This window comes from Pristis pectinata, chromosome 10, assembly GCF_009764475.1.
Source record: "Pristis pectinata isolate sPriPec2 chromosome 10, sPriPec2.1.pri, whole genome shotgun sequence".
Taxonomy (NCBI): domain Eukaryota; kingdom Metazoa; phylum Chordata; class Chondrichthyes; order Rhinopristiformes; family Pristidae; genus Pristis; species Pristis pectinata.
Window position 1 is genome coordinate 62,619,224 of NC_067414.1, and position 21,099 is coordinate 62,640,322.

The 21,099-nt window shown below is 40.5% G+C and overlaps 1 protein-coding gene across 1 annotated transcript; it reads right to left on the reverse strand.

Annotated features, from left to right (window-relative positions):
- Positions 1 to 1,308: 1,308 nt before the first annotated feature.
- kcns3a (potassium voltage-gated channel, delayed-rectifier, subfamily S, member 3a) lies at positions 1,309 to 20,835 on the reverse strand. The gene is made up of 3 exons (XM_052024926.1): positions 20,662 to 20,835; positions 4,053 to 4,140; positions 1,309 to 3,151 (listed from the first exon to the last, which is right to left on the reverse strand). The coding sequence occupies exon 3, from the start codon at positions 3,085 to 3,087 to the stop codon at positions 1,606 to 1,608; it is 1,482 nt and encodes a 493-aa protein (XP_051880886.1). The 5' UTR covers positions 3,088 to 3,151; positions 4,053 to 4,140; positions 20,662 to 20,835; the 3' UTR covers positions 1,309 to 1,605.
- Between the last annotated feature and the right edge of the window lie 264 nt (positions 20,836 to 21,099).

Below are 21,099 nucleotides of genomic sequence, written 5' to 3' on the forward strand. Positions count from 1 at the left end.
TGATTGCCAAACCTTAATTGTTCTTGAGAAGGTGGTGGTGGACCACTATCTCAAACCATTGCAGTCCTCTAGGAAAGGTACTCCCACAGCACTGTTGGGTAGAGGGTTCCAGGGTTTAAAACCAACCACAATGAAGGAGAGGTAACAAATTTCCAAGTCAGGATGGCGTACAACTTGGAGACGAACAAGCAGATGGTGGTGTTCCCATGCACCTGGTGCCCTTGTCCTTCTTGGAGGCAGAGGCTATGGGTTGGGAGGTGTGTTCAGAGTAGCCTAGGTGAATAACTGCAGTATATTTTGTAGATGATACACAATGCAGTCACTGTGCAACAATGATGGAGGGAATGAAAGTCTAGAGTGACAGATGAGTTGCTTTGTCCAGAATGGTCGGGGTGCTCTCATTCAAGCACACTCTTGACTTGGGCAAATGGGACTAGCTTAGATGGGAAACTTAGTTGGCATGCATCAGTTGGATTGAAGGGCCTGTTTCCAAGCTGTATGACTCTATGATTCCATGACTTGTGCCTGTAGGTCATAGAAAGGAGGTGAGTTGATCTCCACATGACACTTAGCCTGTGACCTGTTCAGGTAGTTATGAGCTTGGTCCATTTGAGTTTTACCCAGGCAAGTGAAGAGTAGGTAATTCATTAATGTTAATTGAGGGATAAATATTGGTCAGGGGTCAAGGAAAATTCCCCATGTTTTCTACAACTATGCATTTTCCTTCCTTTTGAGAGGGCAAACAGAGCCTTGGTCTAATCTTTAATCAGACAGGCAATTTCCTTAATTCACTGAGTGCAAGTTTGGCTCATGAGCTCTCAAGTTTTTGATATGAATTTCTACCTCAGAATACAGCTGTCAACCATGTATTGGTCAACAGTGATATTAGTGGTGGTTTGCTTGCTCCTAAAGCATTCCAGTTCCAAATTCAACCAATGTTGAGATGACTCTGAAAAGAAAATAAGTTTGCATTTGACTAATTCAGATTGTGTTACAAATTCCAAATAAATGTAAACCTTTTTGATTTTTTTTATAGAATACTTATTTTTGATCTTTTTAACTGCTAATGACAATCTGTGTTTGGTGAGTTTAGTTAAATACTAAACATATTGTTGTGTTTGAAATATGTATACTTTAATTGATTTGCTTATTTTGTTCACTTTGATGCAAAATATGTATTTTAGAAGTTGCCTTACAGGAAAGGTGTTGCTTCATACTTAGGAAGTGAAAATTATTTCAGAAATGATATAGTCAGAATTTCTGTTGGTTTGTATCTCCCTCCTAAAATAAATAACAGTCATCATATATTTGCACAGGTATATAGTCTTTATCATATGTTTTTCATTTTACTGAATTTATTATTGCATTGACATTTCTTTTAGAAACAGACAAAACACTAACAATATATACTTGCATAAAGTAGAAGTCAGTAAATTAATTCACATGCTTCTTTCATTTTCATGAAGATGTTACAATCAGTTAAGTAGCTATTGTCTGTCAAACATATAATACCCTGAGTATTTTAAAGTGCAACAAATAAATTGTAGAACATAATTTTGACAGGAAAGCAGAGATTCTAGCCATCAAAGTAAAAGTGTAAATACTCTATTTTACTGAACAGTTCTCAAATGTTGTAGTGTTATGAACACTTTCAAGATCTTGGATGCTAGAGGCATCTATGGTGTGATCGCTGGCATCAGTGCTAACCATGGAAGAGATACTAGCCATGAAAGAGTGCATATTTTTGGCATATATGTCTCGAATGTTCACATAAGGTAAATCCGGACAACTTTCTGCAAGTTCTGCATTGCAGCGGTCAATGTCCACCATCTTGTGCTTCCTGTAGTACTTGGAAAACTTGTTGAAAATGATAGTAATGGGGAGAGCCACTACCAAAATTCCACATATAATGCAAACGCTTCCAATAAGCTTTCCTAGTAGTGTGACAGGGTACGTGTCTCCATACCCGACTGTGGTCATGCTAATGGTTGCCCACCACCAGCTCATGGGAATACTATGAAGTCCTGACTCGCTTTCATCCTTTTCAACTGAGTAAGCAAGGACAGAGAATATAGAGATCCCAACTGTCAAGAAAAGGAGTAAGAGTCCAACCTCATGGTAGCTGTGCCTGAGTGTGGCTCCCAATGATCGCAGACCCACTGAATGCCGAGCCAGTTTCAGGATACGGAATATCCTCATTAAACGCAGGATCTGAATCACCTTGCCCACATTTTCTAACTCTTCGCTGTCCTCATCCATTGTCTCAAAGGCCAACGTAAAGTAGAAAGGCAAGATTGAAACAAAATCAATTAGGTTCAGGGGTTTTTTGAAGAATTTCATTAGACATGGTGAAACTGAGAACCTCACAATAAACTCCACAGTGAACCAGATAACACACGCAATCTCCAGTCCTTCTAGAGCAGGATCAACTATCTCTTTATCATTTGCATCATATTGGTGGAACTCATGCATGCTGTGAATGCACATCGCCACAATGGATGTCAGAACCACACCCAATGATATAATTGCGAAGATTTTGGCTGACAGTGAATGTCCAGGATTTTCTAACCTGATCCACACATTCATCCTTAGTTTTCCACACCACATGCTCTCAAATTTATCCATATCTTTATCCAACGCTGACAGTTCCTCAAAGGAAGAGTCAATACTCTCATCGCTTTTCTGATCCCAATCTTTATCCACCACATCCTCCTTCCTCTCTTGATACCTGTTGCTGCAGCAGGAGTCAATAAAAAGTTCATTAATCCCCCAGTACTCGATTTCCTGACAGAAAGAAAATGCACAGAGCTCTTCCATGACGTGTAGTTTCCCAGTGTAGTAAAAGTTCAGAATGTACCGGAACAGGCAGGGATTCCGATCGAAGTAAAATTCCTTGTCCACAACATTGTAATCATCGCAGAGCTCCAAAATATCCTCCTCAGTGTCACATTTCAGCAGTTTTCCTAACCTGGTGTGAGGAAACCGTAGCAGGGTACGTTGGTCGATTCTCTGTTTGTATCCACCCACATTTATGTTGATAAGTTCGCAGTCAGTGGCAGTCCTTTCAAACAACTGTCCATAAATCATGTTGACAAATCCTTATCGTTTAGTACCTTCCATTTACTAGTCCCAAGTAAGAAACAATTCATACCTAAAATAAAGTAATGTTACATAGTCAATGCAGTAACATAAATGGTAAGAAAACTTCCTATTTTCTCTGAAGCATTAAAGCCTATGAATGCAAATTATAACTAAAACTATTACATTGTTTATAAACACATCACAGAATAATATTGTCATCATTTATCTTTAATGTTACATAAAGCAGTTACTAAGTTTTCTCATACTATTCACTTTCAATAGTACTATTGAAAGTGAATAAGATTCCTGACTTTAGTTAAAGATTCTGTGAAATGATAGCATTTGTAAATTCAAGAACAAGCTGGGTAAGTTTTATCAAAAAAAAGACATTCTAGAGTTTAGAAACTTCTTGATTTTTTAAAAAAAACATGGATAATTAACATAAAAACACAACATTTTGTATACATCAGAAATTCATAGAAACATAGAAAACCTACAGCACAATTCAGGCCCTTTGGCCCACAAAGCTGTGCCGAACATGTCCCTACCTTAGAAATTACTAGGCTTACCCATAGATTCACTGTAATAGTCTTTCAATTCTCCAAATCACCAAATATGTTTCAAAATTCTTCCCAAAATTACAAAAGAGTAAAATATAGATAGAAAAATATAGTAAAATATAGATAGAAAGAAAATTATAAGATTTAATTTAACAATATCATCTGAAGGTTTCATAAACTTATGAGAAGAGCTTGTATACTTTGACACGAGTAGGTGTGGGCATAACAAGCTGTACGAAACAGCAAGCAAATTTTATCACTGAGACATGGATGTGATCCATTTTGAGAATGCAAACTAACTCAACAATCATTGTGGAACCAAAATAAAACAGAAAATGCTGGAAATACTCAGCATTGTCAGACAGCAATGGTAGAAAGAGAAAAAGAGTTATAACAGTCAAGATCAATTACCTTTCATCCACGCTACGATGAATGCAGGAGGGATGGATAAGGAGACAGCAAACTAAAAGGGAATATGTATAGTTCCTTACTCCAGTACCTGAAACATTAAATTGTCAGCCTTCAGTTTAAACCTCTCCCTTTCCCATGTATCTATTATCTTTCTCCTTCCTACCCCTCCCCATTCTTCTAACTTCTGGATTATCCTGCAGCCCTTTCCCTTAGGTCAGGATTTAGGCAGCACGGTAGCGTATCGGTTAGCGTGACGCTATTACAGCGCCAGCGATCGGGGTTCGATTCCTATCGCTGTCTGTAAGGAGTTTGTACATTCTCCCGTGTCTGCATGGGTTTCCTCCGGGTGCTCCGGTTTCCTCCCACATTCCAAAGACGTACGGGTAGGTTAATTTGGGTTTAAGATGGGCGGCGTGGACTCATTGGGCCGGAAGGGCCTGTTACCACACTGTAAATAAAATATAAAAAAAAGAATTCTTGGGCTTCTGAAGACACTAGTAGCCCTCGATGCTTGGTCTATGAAAGCTTATGGTGAAATGCATAGTGATATCAGGCTTTGGAAAGATTTCAGTCCAGTGTCAGTGTTTATATTGTAAGAATTCCTTTATATGGCCCTGCACCAATATTTATTTGTTAACACTTTTGTGTTATGTGTGTGTTGATCTTCCTGTTCCAACTAACACAACTGACTGTAAAATTACCGTGCTTCACGGTCATCATGGGTTTCTCACATACTTCCAACAGCATGCTCAATAACTATGATTCAGTGAATTTGATGAGTATTATGGGAGATCCATATCTAATTGGAGCACCTGGGCAAAGTAAACCATTGTGTTAACTATTCCTACCTTAACCCCATCAGTGCCAGTGATTTCAGCTATCAATGGAAACACATTTTGAAAACTTCTCCTCAAACCCAACCACTTCCTCCTATTTTTCCTGCCACCAGCCCATTAACCCCATCTTTTGTCAGGCTTCCTAATGTCAGTTTTTCTCACCATCCATTTTTTTCCCTTAAGCCACTGTGAGATGCCTTTGATAAAGGAAGCTTTATTAGTGTCAGTAGTGATTGCTCTCACAAAATATGGTTTTTAAAGTTAAAGAAATAGTTAAGAAAAGACTGGTGTTTATTAGTCCTCAAGTCAAGCATGGAAAATTGCATGAGGGTGAATAGGAAAATTTAGTAAGAAAATGATTATTTAATACAAAATCATGCCTACACCCTGAAACTACCGAGTGAGTGACTAACATAAACATTTAAGTCATTTATCTACCATTCCATTCATGTTAGCAGCATCATTGGCCTGTTAAAAATAGTGGAGAAATGATGTTATGAAGAATGGGTAAAGCTTCAGACACTAGTTAAAGCAATCTTTTAAGCTTTGATGTTGGTGGTGGAAGGAAACACTAACGCAGTTACACAGATAAGGAAGTGAAGTGGGAGTCAGATAACAACTAATTTGCTCAGCTTTTCACCTCAAGGACCAATGGATAAAGTATCTGACCTGATGCAAAATGCTGGCCATTTGTATATTATCTGTGTGGTTGCTGCAGAAGCAGCACCCCATGGATATTCTACAATGCATATCCACTCCACTATAACAAAACCCTTCCTTGCTACTTCCCACTATCTAGTTTACAGCGTCCAGTTGCATTTACTTTAAATAAGCTGTTCTCTTTGTTTTGTTATTATTTAACTTTGAAAACATATGGTACATACTGATTTGAACTTATAATTTGTGGCTGAATTATAATACAAAGGAATTTTAAATAATACATATGCTCTGCAATGATTAAAAACTTCATTCTATGTTATATCATTAGTAATATTATCTTCAATACTCTTCATATACAAACTACTATTCATATTGATTGCATTACCAAGATAAAAGCACAGAAGAGCACAACTGTGATTGAAAGGTAAAACAGTCATGGAAGTTTCAAGATAATAATTTCTAAAAGTTATATACAGACAAAAGTGCACATATAGAACAAAAAGGGCTCACAAGTAAAAGAAAAAAGTCAAACTTTCCACTTAAGCTTTTAAAGAAAAATATCCTGCACTCTATTGCTGAATTATTTAAACTTCTGTGAAATTTAACATTTGAAAAATGATAAATGGCCACTATTGTAAATTTGGGTCTATTGTTGGAACATTGAGGTCTGAGTATCAATTGGTTTTGAATGCACTTTAAGCCTTTTCCTCTTTATGGCAGTTGACTTCCAATACTGAAGAAGGATCTTTGACATGAAAAGTTAACTTTGATTCTCTTCCTGCAGATGTGGCCTGACCTGCTGAGTATTTCCAGCATTGTTTGTATTTATTTTAGATTTCCAGCACTTTAAAATTTTGACTCATACTACTTTTGATATATTTCATGAAAGATGAAGTCAGGAATTTAACTATAGAACCAATGTTACCCAAACAAGTTATTTATGCCATTTGCACTTGCAAATCTTCAATCTTTCCAAAAGCGGAATAAGGCATCAGAGTGGGAGAAAGCTTGATGTGAATTGATAAACTATTTTATATCACAGTAAGGTGAATATACAGAGAGATAGATATAACTGGGCTCATGTAATTTAAAGAGTATGGTTTATCTTGTCTCAATAACACAAAATAAAGAATACTACAGACTTTCCCACTTCAATGAATCTTCCTACAATAAATGTGACAACTGATTTTTCTCACCACCTCTCCCCCAACCTCACCATTTCAGCCTTCTAACCCCATTTTACTGCTTACTTTGTAGTTACTATTTTCTCTTTTAGGCTGCATATATCTTCATGTTTCATCTCTCGGTTTACAATCACAGAAAGCAAGTTCTTCCAGTGGGAGTCCAAGACCTGATTTTATAGATGTGAAATAGTTATTGTTTTCCTAGCCATCTTGACAAATTGCTTATTGTTTATCATCTATGAGAAAACAAAACTGACTCCTTAGCACCTTTATTACTATTGGCACAGACCCCTTGTTAACTTGCATTTAAACACTGAACTTAAGAACATAACATTTAAAGTTTCTTTTTTACTAAACCTTTTCAGTGAAAGAATGGTCAAAGTATCTCCTAATGTAGCAACTATTATCTATTCATTATAATTATGCACATTCTAGCAAGGCAAATTCTCATCCATGTTTAGAATTCCTCTCTAGCTTTCAACTTCCATCTTTCAGTTTCTTGATCCTCCACAAATTTAACTGCTTCACATTTAGTGGTCTAGGCTTCAATTGCCAAGGCCCTAAGCTCTGAATTCCCTCACTAATCCTCTGTAACTGTCCACGTCTCTTCCCTTCTTTAAGATGCTCCTTAAGACCTGCCCATTTGACCAATTTATCTTGATATGATTTTATATGGCTCTACATCAATATTTATTTGGTAAGACTTGTGAAGCACCCTGGGTTTTTCACAATGTTAAAGGCATTATATAAGTGCATCTTGATCTTCTTGTTCCCACTAAGAGAACTCTCAGTAAAACTACATAGGTTATAAAAATCTAGGAAACATTAATATTTCATTGTTTCTACAGCAGTTTCACAATTGAATCTAAAAGTGCTTTAGATGACTAGTGATTTTAAAAGTACTTTATTCTGAAGAAATTATATATAATACTGATGCAGGTTATCAGCCTAAAATATTAACTTTGTTTCTCTCACCATGGATGCAACTGCACTAACTTTCAACTTTTTGGATTTTCTTTTTTTTAGGTTAGCATTTAGAACATAGAACAGTACAGCACTGGACAGGCCATTTGGCTCATGGATGTTGTGCCAATCTTGATGCTGACTTATACTAAATGTTCTCTTCCTGTGTATCATCCATATCCCTCCATTCCCTTCATATTCATGTGCCTATCTAAAAGCCTCTTAAACTCCACCAAACTGCCTGCTTCCACTACTACCCCAGTCCCATTCCAGGTACCTACCACCTTCTGTGTAAAAAAACTTGCCTCCCCCCTCTAACTTTAAAAGCACGTCTTCTGGTGTTTGATGTTTCTACCCTAGGGAACAGATTCTGACTGTCTAGCCTATCCATGCCTCTGATAATCTTAAAAACCTCTATCAGGTCTCCCCTCAGCCTCTGACATTCCAGGGAGAACAATACAAGTTTGTCCAACCTTTCCTTGAGAGCTCATACTCTCTAATCTAGGCAGCATCCTGGTAAACCTCTTCTGCACCCTCTCCACATCCTTCCTATAATGGGGCGACCAGAACCGCACACAATACTCCAAGTGTGAGCTGACTAAAGTTTTATATAGCTGCAGCATGATTTCCTTATTCTTATACTCAACACCCCTCCCAGTGAAGGCAAGCATACCATAAACCTTCTTTGCCACCTTATCCACTTGCTAAGCCACTTTCAGTGAACTGTGGACCTGGACCCCAAAATCCCTCTGTACCTTAAAGCTATTAAGGGGCCTACCATTAACTGTATACTTCCTCCTTTGCTTTAACCACCAAAGTGTAACACCTCACACTTGCACAAATTAAACTCCATCTGCCACATCTCTGCCCATATCTGTAACTGATCTATATCTCATTGTATTTTTTGATAGTCCTTTACACTGTCCACAACCCCACCAATCTTGGTGTCATCTGCAAACTTGCTAATCCACCCATCTACATTTTCATCCAAATCATTAATATATATCACAAACAGAGGTCCCAGCACCAATCCTTGGGGAACACCACTGGTCACGGACCTCCAGCCAGAATAACCAGGCCATGCCTTTCCAAATGCACACAAATCCTATCCCTCGGTATCCTCTCCAATAGCTTCCCTACCACTGATGAGGCTCACTGGCCTATTATTACCGGGGTTATTCCCTAGTTCCCTTCCTGAACACCATAGAACAATACAGCACAATACAGGCCCTTTAGCCCACCATGTTGTGCTGACCTTCAAACCACGCCTAAGACTATCTAACCCCTTCCTCCCACATATCCCTCCATTTTAAATTCCTCCATATGGTTATCTATCGATCTCTTGAACTCAACCAACGTATCAGCCTCCACCACCACCTCAGGCAGTGCATTCCATGCACCAACCACTCTCTGGGTTAAAAAACCTCCCTCTGACATCTCCCTTGAACTTCCCACCCATTACCCTAAAGCCATGCCCTCTTGTATTGAGCATTGGTGCCCTGGGAAAGAGGCGCTGGCTGTCCACTCTATCTATTCCTTTTAATATTTTGTATACCTCTATCATGTCTTCTCTCATCCTCCTTCTCTCCAATGAATAAAGCCCTAGCTCCTTTAGTGTCTCCTCAAATTCCATACTCTCTAATCCAGGCAGCATCCTGGTAAATCTCCTCTGCACCGTCTCAAACACCTCCACATCCTTCCTATAATGAGGCGACCAGAATTTGGACACAGTACTCTAAGTGTGGTCTAACCAGAGTTTTGTAAAGCTGCACCATTACTTCACGGCTCTTAAACTCGATCCCACGACTTATGAAAGCTAACATCCTATAAGCTTTCTTAACTACCCTATCCACATGTGAGGCAACTTTCAGTGATCTGTGGATATGAACCCCCAGATCCCTCTGCTCCTCCACACTACCCAGAATCCTGCCATTAACCTTGTATTCTGCCTTGGAGATTGTCCTTCCAAAGCATACCACCTCACACTTCTCCGGATTGAACTCCATCTGCCACTTCTCAGCCCAGCTCTGCATCCTATCAATATCCCTCTGTAAGCTTCGACAGCCCTCCACACTATCCACAACACCACCTATCTTTGCGTCATCTGCAAACTTGCTAACCCACCTTTCCACCCCCTCATCTAAGTCATTAATAAATATCATGAAAAGTATAGGTTCCAGAACCAATCCCTGTGGGACACCACTAGTCAGAGCCCTCCAATCCGAATGCACTCACTCCACCACAACCCTCTGCTTTCTACAGGCAAGCCAATTCTGAATCCACATGGCCAAGCTTCCCTGCATCCCTTGGCCTCTGACCTTCTGAAGAAGCCTACCATGTGGAACCTTATCAAACACCTACATCCATGTAGACCACATCTACTGCACTACCCTCGTCAATCTTCCTGGTCACCTCCTCAAAGAACCCTATCAGGCTTGTGAGGCAAGATCTTCCCTTCACAAATCCATGCTGGCTGTCCCTAATCAGTCCATGATTCTCTAAATGCTCATAGATCCTATCTCTTAGAATCCTTTCTAACAGCTTGCCCACCATAGATGTAAGACTCACTGGTCTGTAATTCCTTGGACTATTCCTACTACCTTTTTTGAATAAGGGAACAACATTCGCCACCCTCCAATCTTCCGGAACCATTTCTGTGGACAACAAGGACTCAAAGATCCTAGCCAACAGTTCAGCAATCTCCTCCCTAGCCTCACGAAGCAGCCTGGGCAATATTCCGTCAGGCCCCGGGGACTTATCTGTCCTAATATTTTCTAACAGCTCCAACACATCCTCTCTCTTGATAGCTACATGCTCTAGAACATTTCTCTTACCGACACTGTCCTCAGCGTCATCAAGACCCCTCTCCTTGGTGAATACTGAAGAGAAGTATTCATTGAGAACCTCACCCACTTCCACAGCTTCCAGGCACATCTTCCCACCTTTGTCTCTAATCGGATCTGCCTTTACTCTAGCCATCCTTCTGCTCTTCACGTAAGAGAAAAAAGCCTTGGGATTCTCCTTAACCCTACTCGCCAAAGCCTTTTCATGTCCCCTTCTTGCTCTCCTCAGCCCCTTCTTAAGTTCCTTCCTTGCTACTCTATATTCCTCACAAGCCCTATCTGATCCTTGCTGCTTACACCTTATGTATGCTGCCTTCTTCCTCCTAACTAGTTGTTCCACCTCTCTTGTCACCCATGGTTCCTTCACCCTACCATTCTTTCTCTGCCTCACCAGGACAAATTTATCTCTAACATCCTGTAAGAGATCCCTGAACATTGAAGGGAAATGTACTATAGAGATGTGGTCAAAAATGTCATCCCAATTTACACTCTCAAGTTCTCGCCTTATAGCCTCATAATTCGCCTTTCCCCAATTAAATATCTTCCCGTTCTCTTTGCTCCTATCCTTGCCCATGACAATGCTAAAGGTTATGGAGCAGTGGTCACTGTCCCCCAAATGCTCACCCACCAAGAGATCTGTCACCTGATCCGGTTCATTACCTAATACTAGATCTAATATGGCATTCCCTCTAGTCGGCCTGTCAATATACTGTGACAGGAATCCATCCTGGACACACTTAACAAACTCTGCCCCATCTAAACCTTTGGCACTAAGCAGGTGCCAAGCAATATTTGGGAAGTTGAAGTCCCCCATGATAACAACCCTGTTATTTTTGCATCTTTCCAAAATCTGCCTCCCAATCTGCTCCTCAGTATCCCTGCTGCTACCGGGGGGGGCCTATAGAATACTCCCAGTAGAGTAACTGCTCCTTTCTTGTTCCTAACGTCAACCCATATTGACTCTAGAGAGGATCCTTCCACATTATACACCCTTTCTGCAACTGTAATAGTATCCCTTACCAGTACGGCCACCCCTCCTCCTCTTCTCCCCCTCTCCCTGTCCCTTTTAAAAAACTGAAAACCAGGAATACTCAATATCCATTCCTGCCCTGGTGTCAGCCAAGTCTCTGTAAGAGCTATAATATCGTAGTCCCATGTACTTATCCAAGCTCTCAGTTCATCTCCCTTATTCCTGATACTTCTTGCATTTAAGTAAATGCACTTTAGCCCATCCACCTTTCTACTTTTATACCCTGTACTCTGCTTCTCCTTCCTCAAAGCCTCTCTGCCTGTTAGATCTGACTTTTCCCCCATTCCCTTCTTCCTCTGACCTACCCCTCTGGTTCCCATCCCCCTCACAAACTAGTTTAAACCCTCCCGAACCACCATAGCAAACCTGGCTGCAAGGATATTGGCTCCCCTCAGGTTCAGGTGTAACCCATCCTCTCTGTACAGGTCCCACCTTCTCCAGAAGAGATCCCAATGATCCAAAAATCTAAAACATTCCCTCCTGCACCAACTTCTCAGCCACACATTTATTTGCCATCTCCTCCTATTCCTACCTTCACTATCGCGTGGTACTGGCAGCAATCCTGAGATTGCTACCTTTGAGGTCCTGTTCTTCAGCCTTCTGCCTAGCTCCTTAAACTCACTTTTCAGGACGTCATCCCCCTTCCTACTTATGTCGTTGGTACCAACATGAACCACGACTTCTGGCTGTTCTCCCTCCCACTCAAGAATCCTGTGGACCCGATCAGTGACATCCCAGACTCTGGCACCTGGGAGGCAACATATCATCCGGGATTCATGCTCACTGCCACAGAACCTCTTATCTGTTTCCCTGACTATCGAGTCCCCTATCACTACTGCCTTCCTCTTCTCCTCCCTTCCCTTCTGAGCAGCAGGACCAGTCCCAGTGCCAGAGACCTGGCTACCGCTGCTCGATCCCTGCAGGTCATCCCCCTCAACAGCTTCCAAAGTGGAAAACCTGTTTTTGAGGGGAACAGCCTCCGGGGTCCTCTGCACTGTCTGCCTGTTCGTTTTCTTTTTCCTTTTCTCTCCCCTGACAGTCACAGAAGGGTCTATTTCCTGGACCCCAGAAGTACCTGCTCTAAGGGGGGGGGGGGGGGGGGGTGACTGTATCCCGATGGACATTATCTACATAACTCTCTCCCTCCCTGATGCTCCGCAGTGTTTGAAGCTGCAACTCCAGCTCATCAATTCTGAGCCAAAGTTTCCTCCAGCCTCAAGCACTTACTGCAGATGTGGTCATTGTGCACCACAGCAAGGTCCACGAGCTCCCACATCAAGCAGCTGCAGCACACCACCATGTCCTCCATCTGAACTAATTCTTTCCCTACCTAGTTTTATCCTCCTTAAAAATCTATATCAGGTAAACCTTACCTTTACCTACCAGCTACTCACCCGCCTTGCCCTTTTACGCCAAAGCCCCTTGAGCCAAAGCCCAAAACACTCTGCCCCCACTCACTCCGCTGCCCGCTCCGAAGCTGCCCGCTGGTTATGGCAGTCTTCTTTTTAAACTGTTCGTGCACTCTACCGACTGATGTCATGCGCCTGCATAGTTACTCCCCGCTATCCCTGAACCATTAGAAAAAAAACTTATCTGTTCGGAACTCCTCAGCTGCTTCCACTCGCTCACCTCTCACTCCTGATCGAAAAAGCCAAAGTCCCATCAGTCCCTGGGGACTTATCCACCTTAATGCTTTTCAGAAGACCCAGCACTACCTCCTCCTTAATCTCAAAATGTTCCAACACATTAGCATGCCCCACTCAGTTTTCACTATCCTCCAATTCCTTCTCCTCAGTAAATACCAATGCACTCATTTAGTACCTCGGCCACTTGCTCTGACTCCAAGCACAAATTCCCTCTTTTATCCTAGAGTGGATCTACCCTACCCTTAATTATCCTCTTTTTCATAATATAAGTATAAAATTCCTTCAGATTATCCTTGAGCCTGCTCACCAAGGACCTTCACCAGCCCCCTTTGGCCTTCCTAAACACCTGCTTGAGCATGTTCCTGCTGTTTTTATATTCCACAAGGGCCCAGTCTGATTTCAGCTTCCTAAACCTTACGTATGCTTCCTTTTACTTCCTAACTAAATTTAGGACCTCTAGGATCATCCGAGGTTCCCTTATCTTACTATCCTTGTCCTTATTCCTTACCAGAACATGCTGATCCTGAACTCTGATCAGCTGGTCTTTAAACAATATCCACTTCTCAGATGTGGATTTGTCTGACAGCAACTGCTCCCTTAGCTCCTGTCTTATCCCGTCGTAATTTGTACTCTCCCCATTTATTACCTTCCCGCAAGATCCAATTTTATTCTTACTCATAACTATCTTAAAACATGAGTTGTGGTCACTATCCCCAAAATGTTCACCCACTATCAGGTCTGTCACCTGGCCTGGCCCATTTCCCAAAAGCAGGTCCAGTATGTTCTCTCCTCATCTCCACATACTGTTTCAAGAACCCCTCTTGGGTGCACTGAAGAAATCCCGCCCCATCTAAGCCCCTTGTATTCAGGAAGTTCCAGTCAATACTGGGGCAGTTAAAGTCCCTCACTATGACAACCCCGTTGTTTCTGCATCTTTGCATGATCTGTCTACATATCTGTTCCTCCACCTCTCGGTGGCTATTGGGGGGCCTATGGTATAATCCCACTGGCATAATTGCACCTATTCTATTTCTGAGCTCCACACAAATTGTCTCTGTGGATGAGCCCTCCAGTGTGTCCACTCTGAGTACTGCTATGACATCCTCCCTTATCAGTAGTGCAACCCCTCCACCTCTTTAAACACCCTTTCTGTCACATCTAAAACAACGAAACCCTGGAACGTTGAGCTGCCAGTCCTGTCCCTTGCACATCCAGGTCTCTGTAATGGCAACAACATTGTAATTCCATGTACTGATCCAGGCTCTAACTTCATCCACCTTATTCCTAGCATTGAAATAAACACATTTCAGCCCATCAGTCCCACCATGTTTATTAGCCTGTCCCTTGGTTTCCTTCCTTTTACTCTTACTTGTCATACCATCTTTCTTGCCCTCAGCCCTACCCCCCATTGCCCTGCTGCTGTGGTTCCCATCCCCTGCCACTCTAGTTTAAACCCTCCCAAGTAGCACGAGCAAACCTCCCAGTGAGGATATTGGTCCCCCTCCAGTTCAGATGCAAACTGTCTGGTTTGTACAGGTCCCAACCATTCTGGAAGAGAGCCCAATGATCCATAAATCTGAACCCCTCCCTCCTGCACTAGCTCCTTAGCCACATATTGAACTGCACCATGTATCTATTTCTCACCTCACCCGCGCGTGGCATGGGTAGTAATCCTGAGATTACAACCCTGAAAGTCCTGCTTTTTGACTTTCTACCTAGCTCCCCGAAATCCCTTTGCAGGACCTTATCCCTGCTCCTGCCTATGTCATTGGTACCTATATGGACCACAACTTCTGGCTGCTCACCCTCCCCTCTCAGAATGTCCTGTACCTGCTGCGAGACATCCTTGACCCTGGCACCAGGGAGGCAACACATCATCCTGGAGTCTCAACTGCAGCCACAGAAACACCTATCTGCACCCCTTACTATCGAGTCCCCTATCACTATCACCCTGCCTGACTTTACCCTTCCCTTCTTTGCCTCAGAGCCAGGCACAGTGCCACTGACCTGGCTACTGCTACTGGCCTCTGAAAGGTTATCCCCCCAACAGTATCCAAAGGGGGTGTAACTGTTAGTGAGGGGAATGGCCACAGGGGAATCCCGCTCTGTCTGCGTACTCCCCTTACTTCTCCTGGTGGTCACCCATCTATCTGTAGCAGGTGCACTTATTTTTCTTTAGGACAATGAAGTTAAGTACATTGGAATAGATAGGCATTTAAAACTATAAATAATAATGCTAAAAGTAGTTGGATAGTTAAAACATAAGATGTATATATATCATGCTTTTGTGATATTGCATAGTATTTGCAACAATTGAATGGGATTTTAAAGTGTGCTCACTGTTGTTTTTGCAGGCAAATGTATCTACCGATAGGTACAGTAAAATCTCATGTACAGCAAAATGATGACTGATGAATTAATATGTTTCTATTGTGTTGTTTTGGGAGATGAATATTGTCCAGGACATTAGGAGGGTTTCCAGGTCTTCTTTGGAAAAATCCTGTGGATTCTTTTGCTTGAGTAGGTAAAAATCAATCTGAATTATGCATAGAGTGGTCCTTCTACAGAGAAAAGAGGTCTCTGTGTGGCAAACAGACCTAAATATGCATGTCCACCATACCAGAACTGAAGTGTAATTAAAATACTTAAATATCAATAATTTTTAGAACAAAAATCATGTTTGGAGTGCTAATTATTGACCTGACATTGATGGCATTAAAGTTAAAATAAAAGACACAGCAGAAAGTACAAAGAATCTTTCACATTCTGTTGGAGAAACAATTCATTTTAATAATGCCAATATTGTTCTCACCAAAAGAAAAATCTATCAAACACCTTAAGTACCTAAAATTTTGTTTTACAAACATTAAGCTGCTCCTGATCAATCTAGTGTAGCAGGCAGATAAAATGTTTAGCTGATAAATTAGAATTTTGCACTATAGTTCAGCCAATCAGTGTCCGGGATTGATGACATTTATTCCCACCTTGGAAGTTAAAACTTTGGAAGTATTAAAAAAAAATTAAGATGCTATTTTGAATAATGCAAATTAATAAAATCTGGTTATGTGTTACAGTAATAAATATACATTCAAATCACATTAGCATTATAGTGGTATGGTCTGTTTTAGTTAAAATATCAAAAAAAATTGCTCACCTAATTGATCTCTCTGTTGGTTGTGATATGATTCACCGTGGTTCAGCACACTCACCTGTGTTTCTAAAAACTTCAATCTTCCTTATGACTAAGCAGGTTTAATCAGTGGATACCAAAAACCATACAGGCAAAGAGTTCTGTTTAGTCTGGATTGTTGACTGCAAATACTCCTGTTAATTCTGTCGACTTTATCTGTTTCCAAAAATCCTGCTATGATAGTAACATTAAAAATTCAAGGTGACAAAAATAAGTAAAATAATGCTTACACTGACTCTTTGTGGCCATTCTGAAAAAGTGGAAGATGATGCATTACATTCTTTCAGCAATATCCCTGTGAGATTTCATATAAATAAACTCTGGTTTAATAGGTTTATCCACGGTACTAGTTACTGTTGAGAATATTATCGGACAATGTGATCTCCTTCTTTGCGGAGACATTGCATTAACTACCACAGTTACAGCAGAATACTGCAGATGATGGAATTATGAAATAAAAACACAATATGAGCAATACCCTGGAGGTGAGATAGGATCTGTGGAAATAGGAACAGAGTTTAAGTCAATAACCTATCATCAGGACCAACTTGTTTCGTACAATATTGATCAAGAATTTGCTGGAGGAGGTTATTGTAAATATTGTTCCCTCACCCTTCAGTTCTAATTATTACAGGAATTACAAGTTTTTTGCAGTGCAGATATGACAAGGGGCATCTGGGATCTTGGCAAATGATAGAACCAACTCCTGAACCAATTCAATACATAAGGACATAAGAAATAGGAGCAAATGTGGCCACTGGACCCTTTGAGCCTGATCCACCATTCATCATGATGATGATTGGTCTTCTACCTTAATACCATTCTTTCAGCACTATCCCCAAATCCCTTAACTCCCTTAATGTCCAGAAATCTGTAGAGTTCTGTTTTGAATGAACTTAATGATTGAGCCTCCAGTGTCCTATGGGGTAAAGAATTTCAAAGATTCACCACCCTTTCTGTGTAAAGAAATCCTTCCTCACTTCAGTCCTGCACCACATCTGTTGGTTGGCCTTTATTTATTCCATTAGTCTCATCCTCAAGGAACTCCAGTAATTGGTCAAACATAACTTTCCTTTCATATATCCCTGTTAACTCTGCTTAATCTTACTATCCTTTTCAAGGTGTTGTGTTGTAATATCCTTCACTATAAACTCCAGGACCTTCCCCACCACTGAAGTTAGACTAATAGGTCAGTAATACCCTGTTTTCTCTCTCCATTATTTCTTCTTAAATAGTGGGATCATTTATGCTACCAATGTTCTACAGAATGTTTCTATATCACTTTTGTCAAAACCCAGGAATGTAGATCATTGTGTTCTTTAGATTTATTAGCTTTTAGTCTCACTAACTTGCCAGTACTTGTTTTTTAGCCAATAGAACATAGAAAAGTACAGCACAGGAACAGGCCCTTCAGCCCACAATGATGCCAATGTAACCTAATCCCATCTACCTGCATATGGTTTATATCCCTCCGTTCCCTGCCTATTCATGTGCCTGTCCATGTGCCTCTCGTACCTTGCCATCATATCTACTTCTACCACTTTCCTTGACAGTACATTCCAGGCACCTACTACTCTTTGTGTAAAAGAAATGCCTCAAATCTCCTTTAAACATTCTCCCTCTCACCTTAAAGATATGCCGTCTAGTATTTGACATTTCCACCCTGGGAAAAAGACCCTGCCTATCTACCTCTCATAATTTTATATATTTCTAACAGGTCGCCTCACAGCCTCCAACAGTACAGAGAAAACAATCCAAATTTGTCCAAGCTCTCCTTGTAACTAATGCTCTCTACCTCTTCTGCACCCTCTGCTGAGCCTCCTCGCCCTTCCTGTCATGCGGTGACCAGAAGTGCACACAATATTCCAAATGTGGCCTAACCAAAGTTTTATACAGCTGCAATACTTATTACTTAGCTCCTTTCTTTTACTAGAACCTTGATTCTCTGGTGTTTCTTGTTTTATGTGTCTTTCTACGTAAAGTAGTCATTTAATTACTCTTCAGATACCTTATTAATCTTTGTAAATTCTCCTGTCTCTGGCTGTACGGGACCTACATTTGCTTTTGTTAGGCTTTTCTATTTTACATTGTCTTTTGAAGCTCTTACAGTCCTTTTTTATATTGGTCAGTTTTCTCTCAGATTCTGCCTTGCCTTTCTTTACCAATTTCTTGGTCCTCCTTTACTGAGTTCTGAATGCTCCCAGTCCTCAGAAAGACCACTTTTGCTGTTTGGAAAGGATAAGGAGTCAACAAACTGTAGAGAATGAAGAATGTACTACTTGTAGTTTTAATGCTTATGGATCTTCAAAGTTTGAGGGCACATCCGGACCATAAATCACTCCAATAATAGCGTCTTTATATCATGGAACGTCATCCCCAACTTCTTACAATGGTTTATGGTGTCCAGTAATGTATTTAGATTCATTGAAAGTAAGCCAGTCATCTCCCTGTTTCACGAGGCAAACATCAGAGCATCATAAATCATTGAGTAGTTTGATTCAGAGGCCCCATCACCAGAAGTTACTTTTTAGCTGGGTACTGAAAATGATTTGGTTTGCCATAGTTTTTCCAGCAGATTCTCGATTATTATATATTAAATTAGATGGACTATAATTGGTTCTTAGGATTCACCATTCTAAAGTTGTGCAATATTAACCCCTATATTATTCTCCAAATGATCTGAATGTCATTACTAATAAAAATGAAATCGTTATTACAAAATAAAACATAAATTGTCTGAGAAATCTAGGGTGTGTTAATGGCCAATGAAACAAACACTTACAAAGAAACAGATAGTTCAACTTCTAATCAACCGCATCTGCTTATGCAATTTATAAACTGTCCCGTTTCCAAAAATAGGTTATTAACGAAGCATAATTGTGCACCGTTGATAAGTGACAAGATAGTAATGACGAAATGGGGGAGACGAGCCATTTGTTTCCGTCGCTGTGTCATCAGTACGATGGGAACCCATGAAACTCATCCTCGACGCAGCACGTCATTTGTGCTATAGATCCATGAAGTATATGCATATAGAAATAATGGCTGTAATGTAGCAAAACTGAATACCCGGAGTTATTACTAAACTCCGTTCACTATTAAAAATTCAAAACCACGTATATAATCGAAATGAAATTCCCAGTTTCTTTTAATGATAAAAAAGGAACTCATCACCAGGACATCTCTGGCAATATGAGTTATTATTTGCTACCAACGCACAATTCCTGTAGGTCTGGCATTCTGCTGAAGTACATTTAGTAAATTGTTGGTGGAAGTTAGTTAACAAGACGTGATGCTTTCAAAGAGATCCGTGTGCGCACAACGCTAAAGTTCAAATATTCGCTGAAGATCACTTCCTCTCATCTATTGTAAATTTCGCCTTATCTTAATTTGAGGTAAACATATTGCTGATGGTGTGCAGCTAAACGCCAAGATTTCACTGAATTTATATATATAAATATATTTATATAATATATACATGTGAATACTTTAACATTTACCAAGTTTGAGTATGTGACATTGCACGAGATAACTCGTTTAGCTATTCAGTGAAAGTGCCCCATGCTCAGATACGTAACCATGCAAACTGTGCCGACAAGATAACTTTCAATGTGCTTAAATTGTCACGTTCGAACTCGCAAATTAGAGGTTTTAAGTATACTACGAGACTTACAAAGATAGTGCAGATCCCAACATTAAATATGTAAAGAATTGAGAAGAAAAGGACACTAAATGAAAAACAGTGTAAAGTGATAAAGTGATTAATCGAAAATGTGAACGGGAATTTGAAAATCAGTCTTAACATGACACCGTCCTTTTGGAAGACTTTAAAATATTTATCTTAACAATTCTGATGGAACCTAAGTAATAACCCTACTGCAGTATGCTGTGGATAATAAATCATAATTAGGTTTACTTTAAAGTCTTAATGGTAAGGTCCGTCTAACATATAAATCACATCTGTATACTTAATGGAAAGTCGATGCAACACAACTTTATAAATGCAGTTATCTATTCGGCATATATTGGTAGAAAATCAAAGAACTCCAGGAAACACAAGTTAACAGACCTCGATAAGTCTTTTTTAATGGTATCGAGTAAATTTGTATTATATCTGTAATATAGCACGTCTGTGTCAGTTTCATACTGTGGAAAGTCACAATTGTTAAAATTAATCCACCCAAATTAACAATCAAAGCAGTCCAATAAAATGGTGAAATTAAGAACTTTGAAATATAACAGTATGTAGTTCATTACCTTGCACTGGCATTTGATGTCACAGATTTCATCCAAGAGTACACTGTCATCATGCAGATGCGGAAATATATAAAACCCCTTTAAAGTCCATCTTGTTGGTTTTAACTGAAACAAGGCGCATCTGACCTGAAGCTAGTCGCTTCCCAGGTCACGCCTCAGGCTCTGAGCACTGCTGCTGTTGCAGTCCCAACACTGGATTATAAATGGAGGCGGGATTTCACTCATTCGCTCGCTGGTTGGCTTGCTCTCGCCTTTCTGCTGGGTTTGATTGGTGAGTCTTCCTCTCTTTCTCTCCCTCCTGAGCGAATTGCTGTCGAAAGCTTTGTTGTTCCTTTCACCCAAATTGACATTTCTTGCAATGCTCCGAATGGCTAATATCTGAGCAGAAGAGCGGTTATAATTTCGCCGAAGGGAATGTGGTGGCATTGAAGAGTTTTA

Excerpts from the sequence above, each read along its gene's own strand:
- kcns3a (XM_052024926.1), bottom strand. The coding sequence starts at position 3,087 with ATGATTTATGGACAGTTGTTTGAAAGGACTGCCACTGACTGCGAACTT.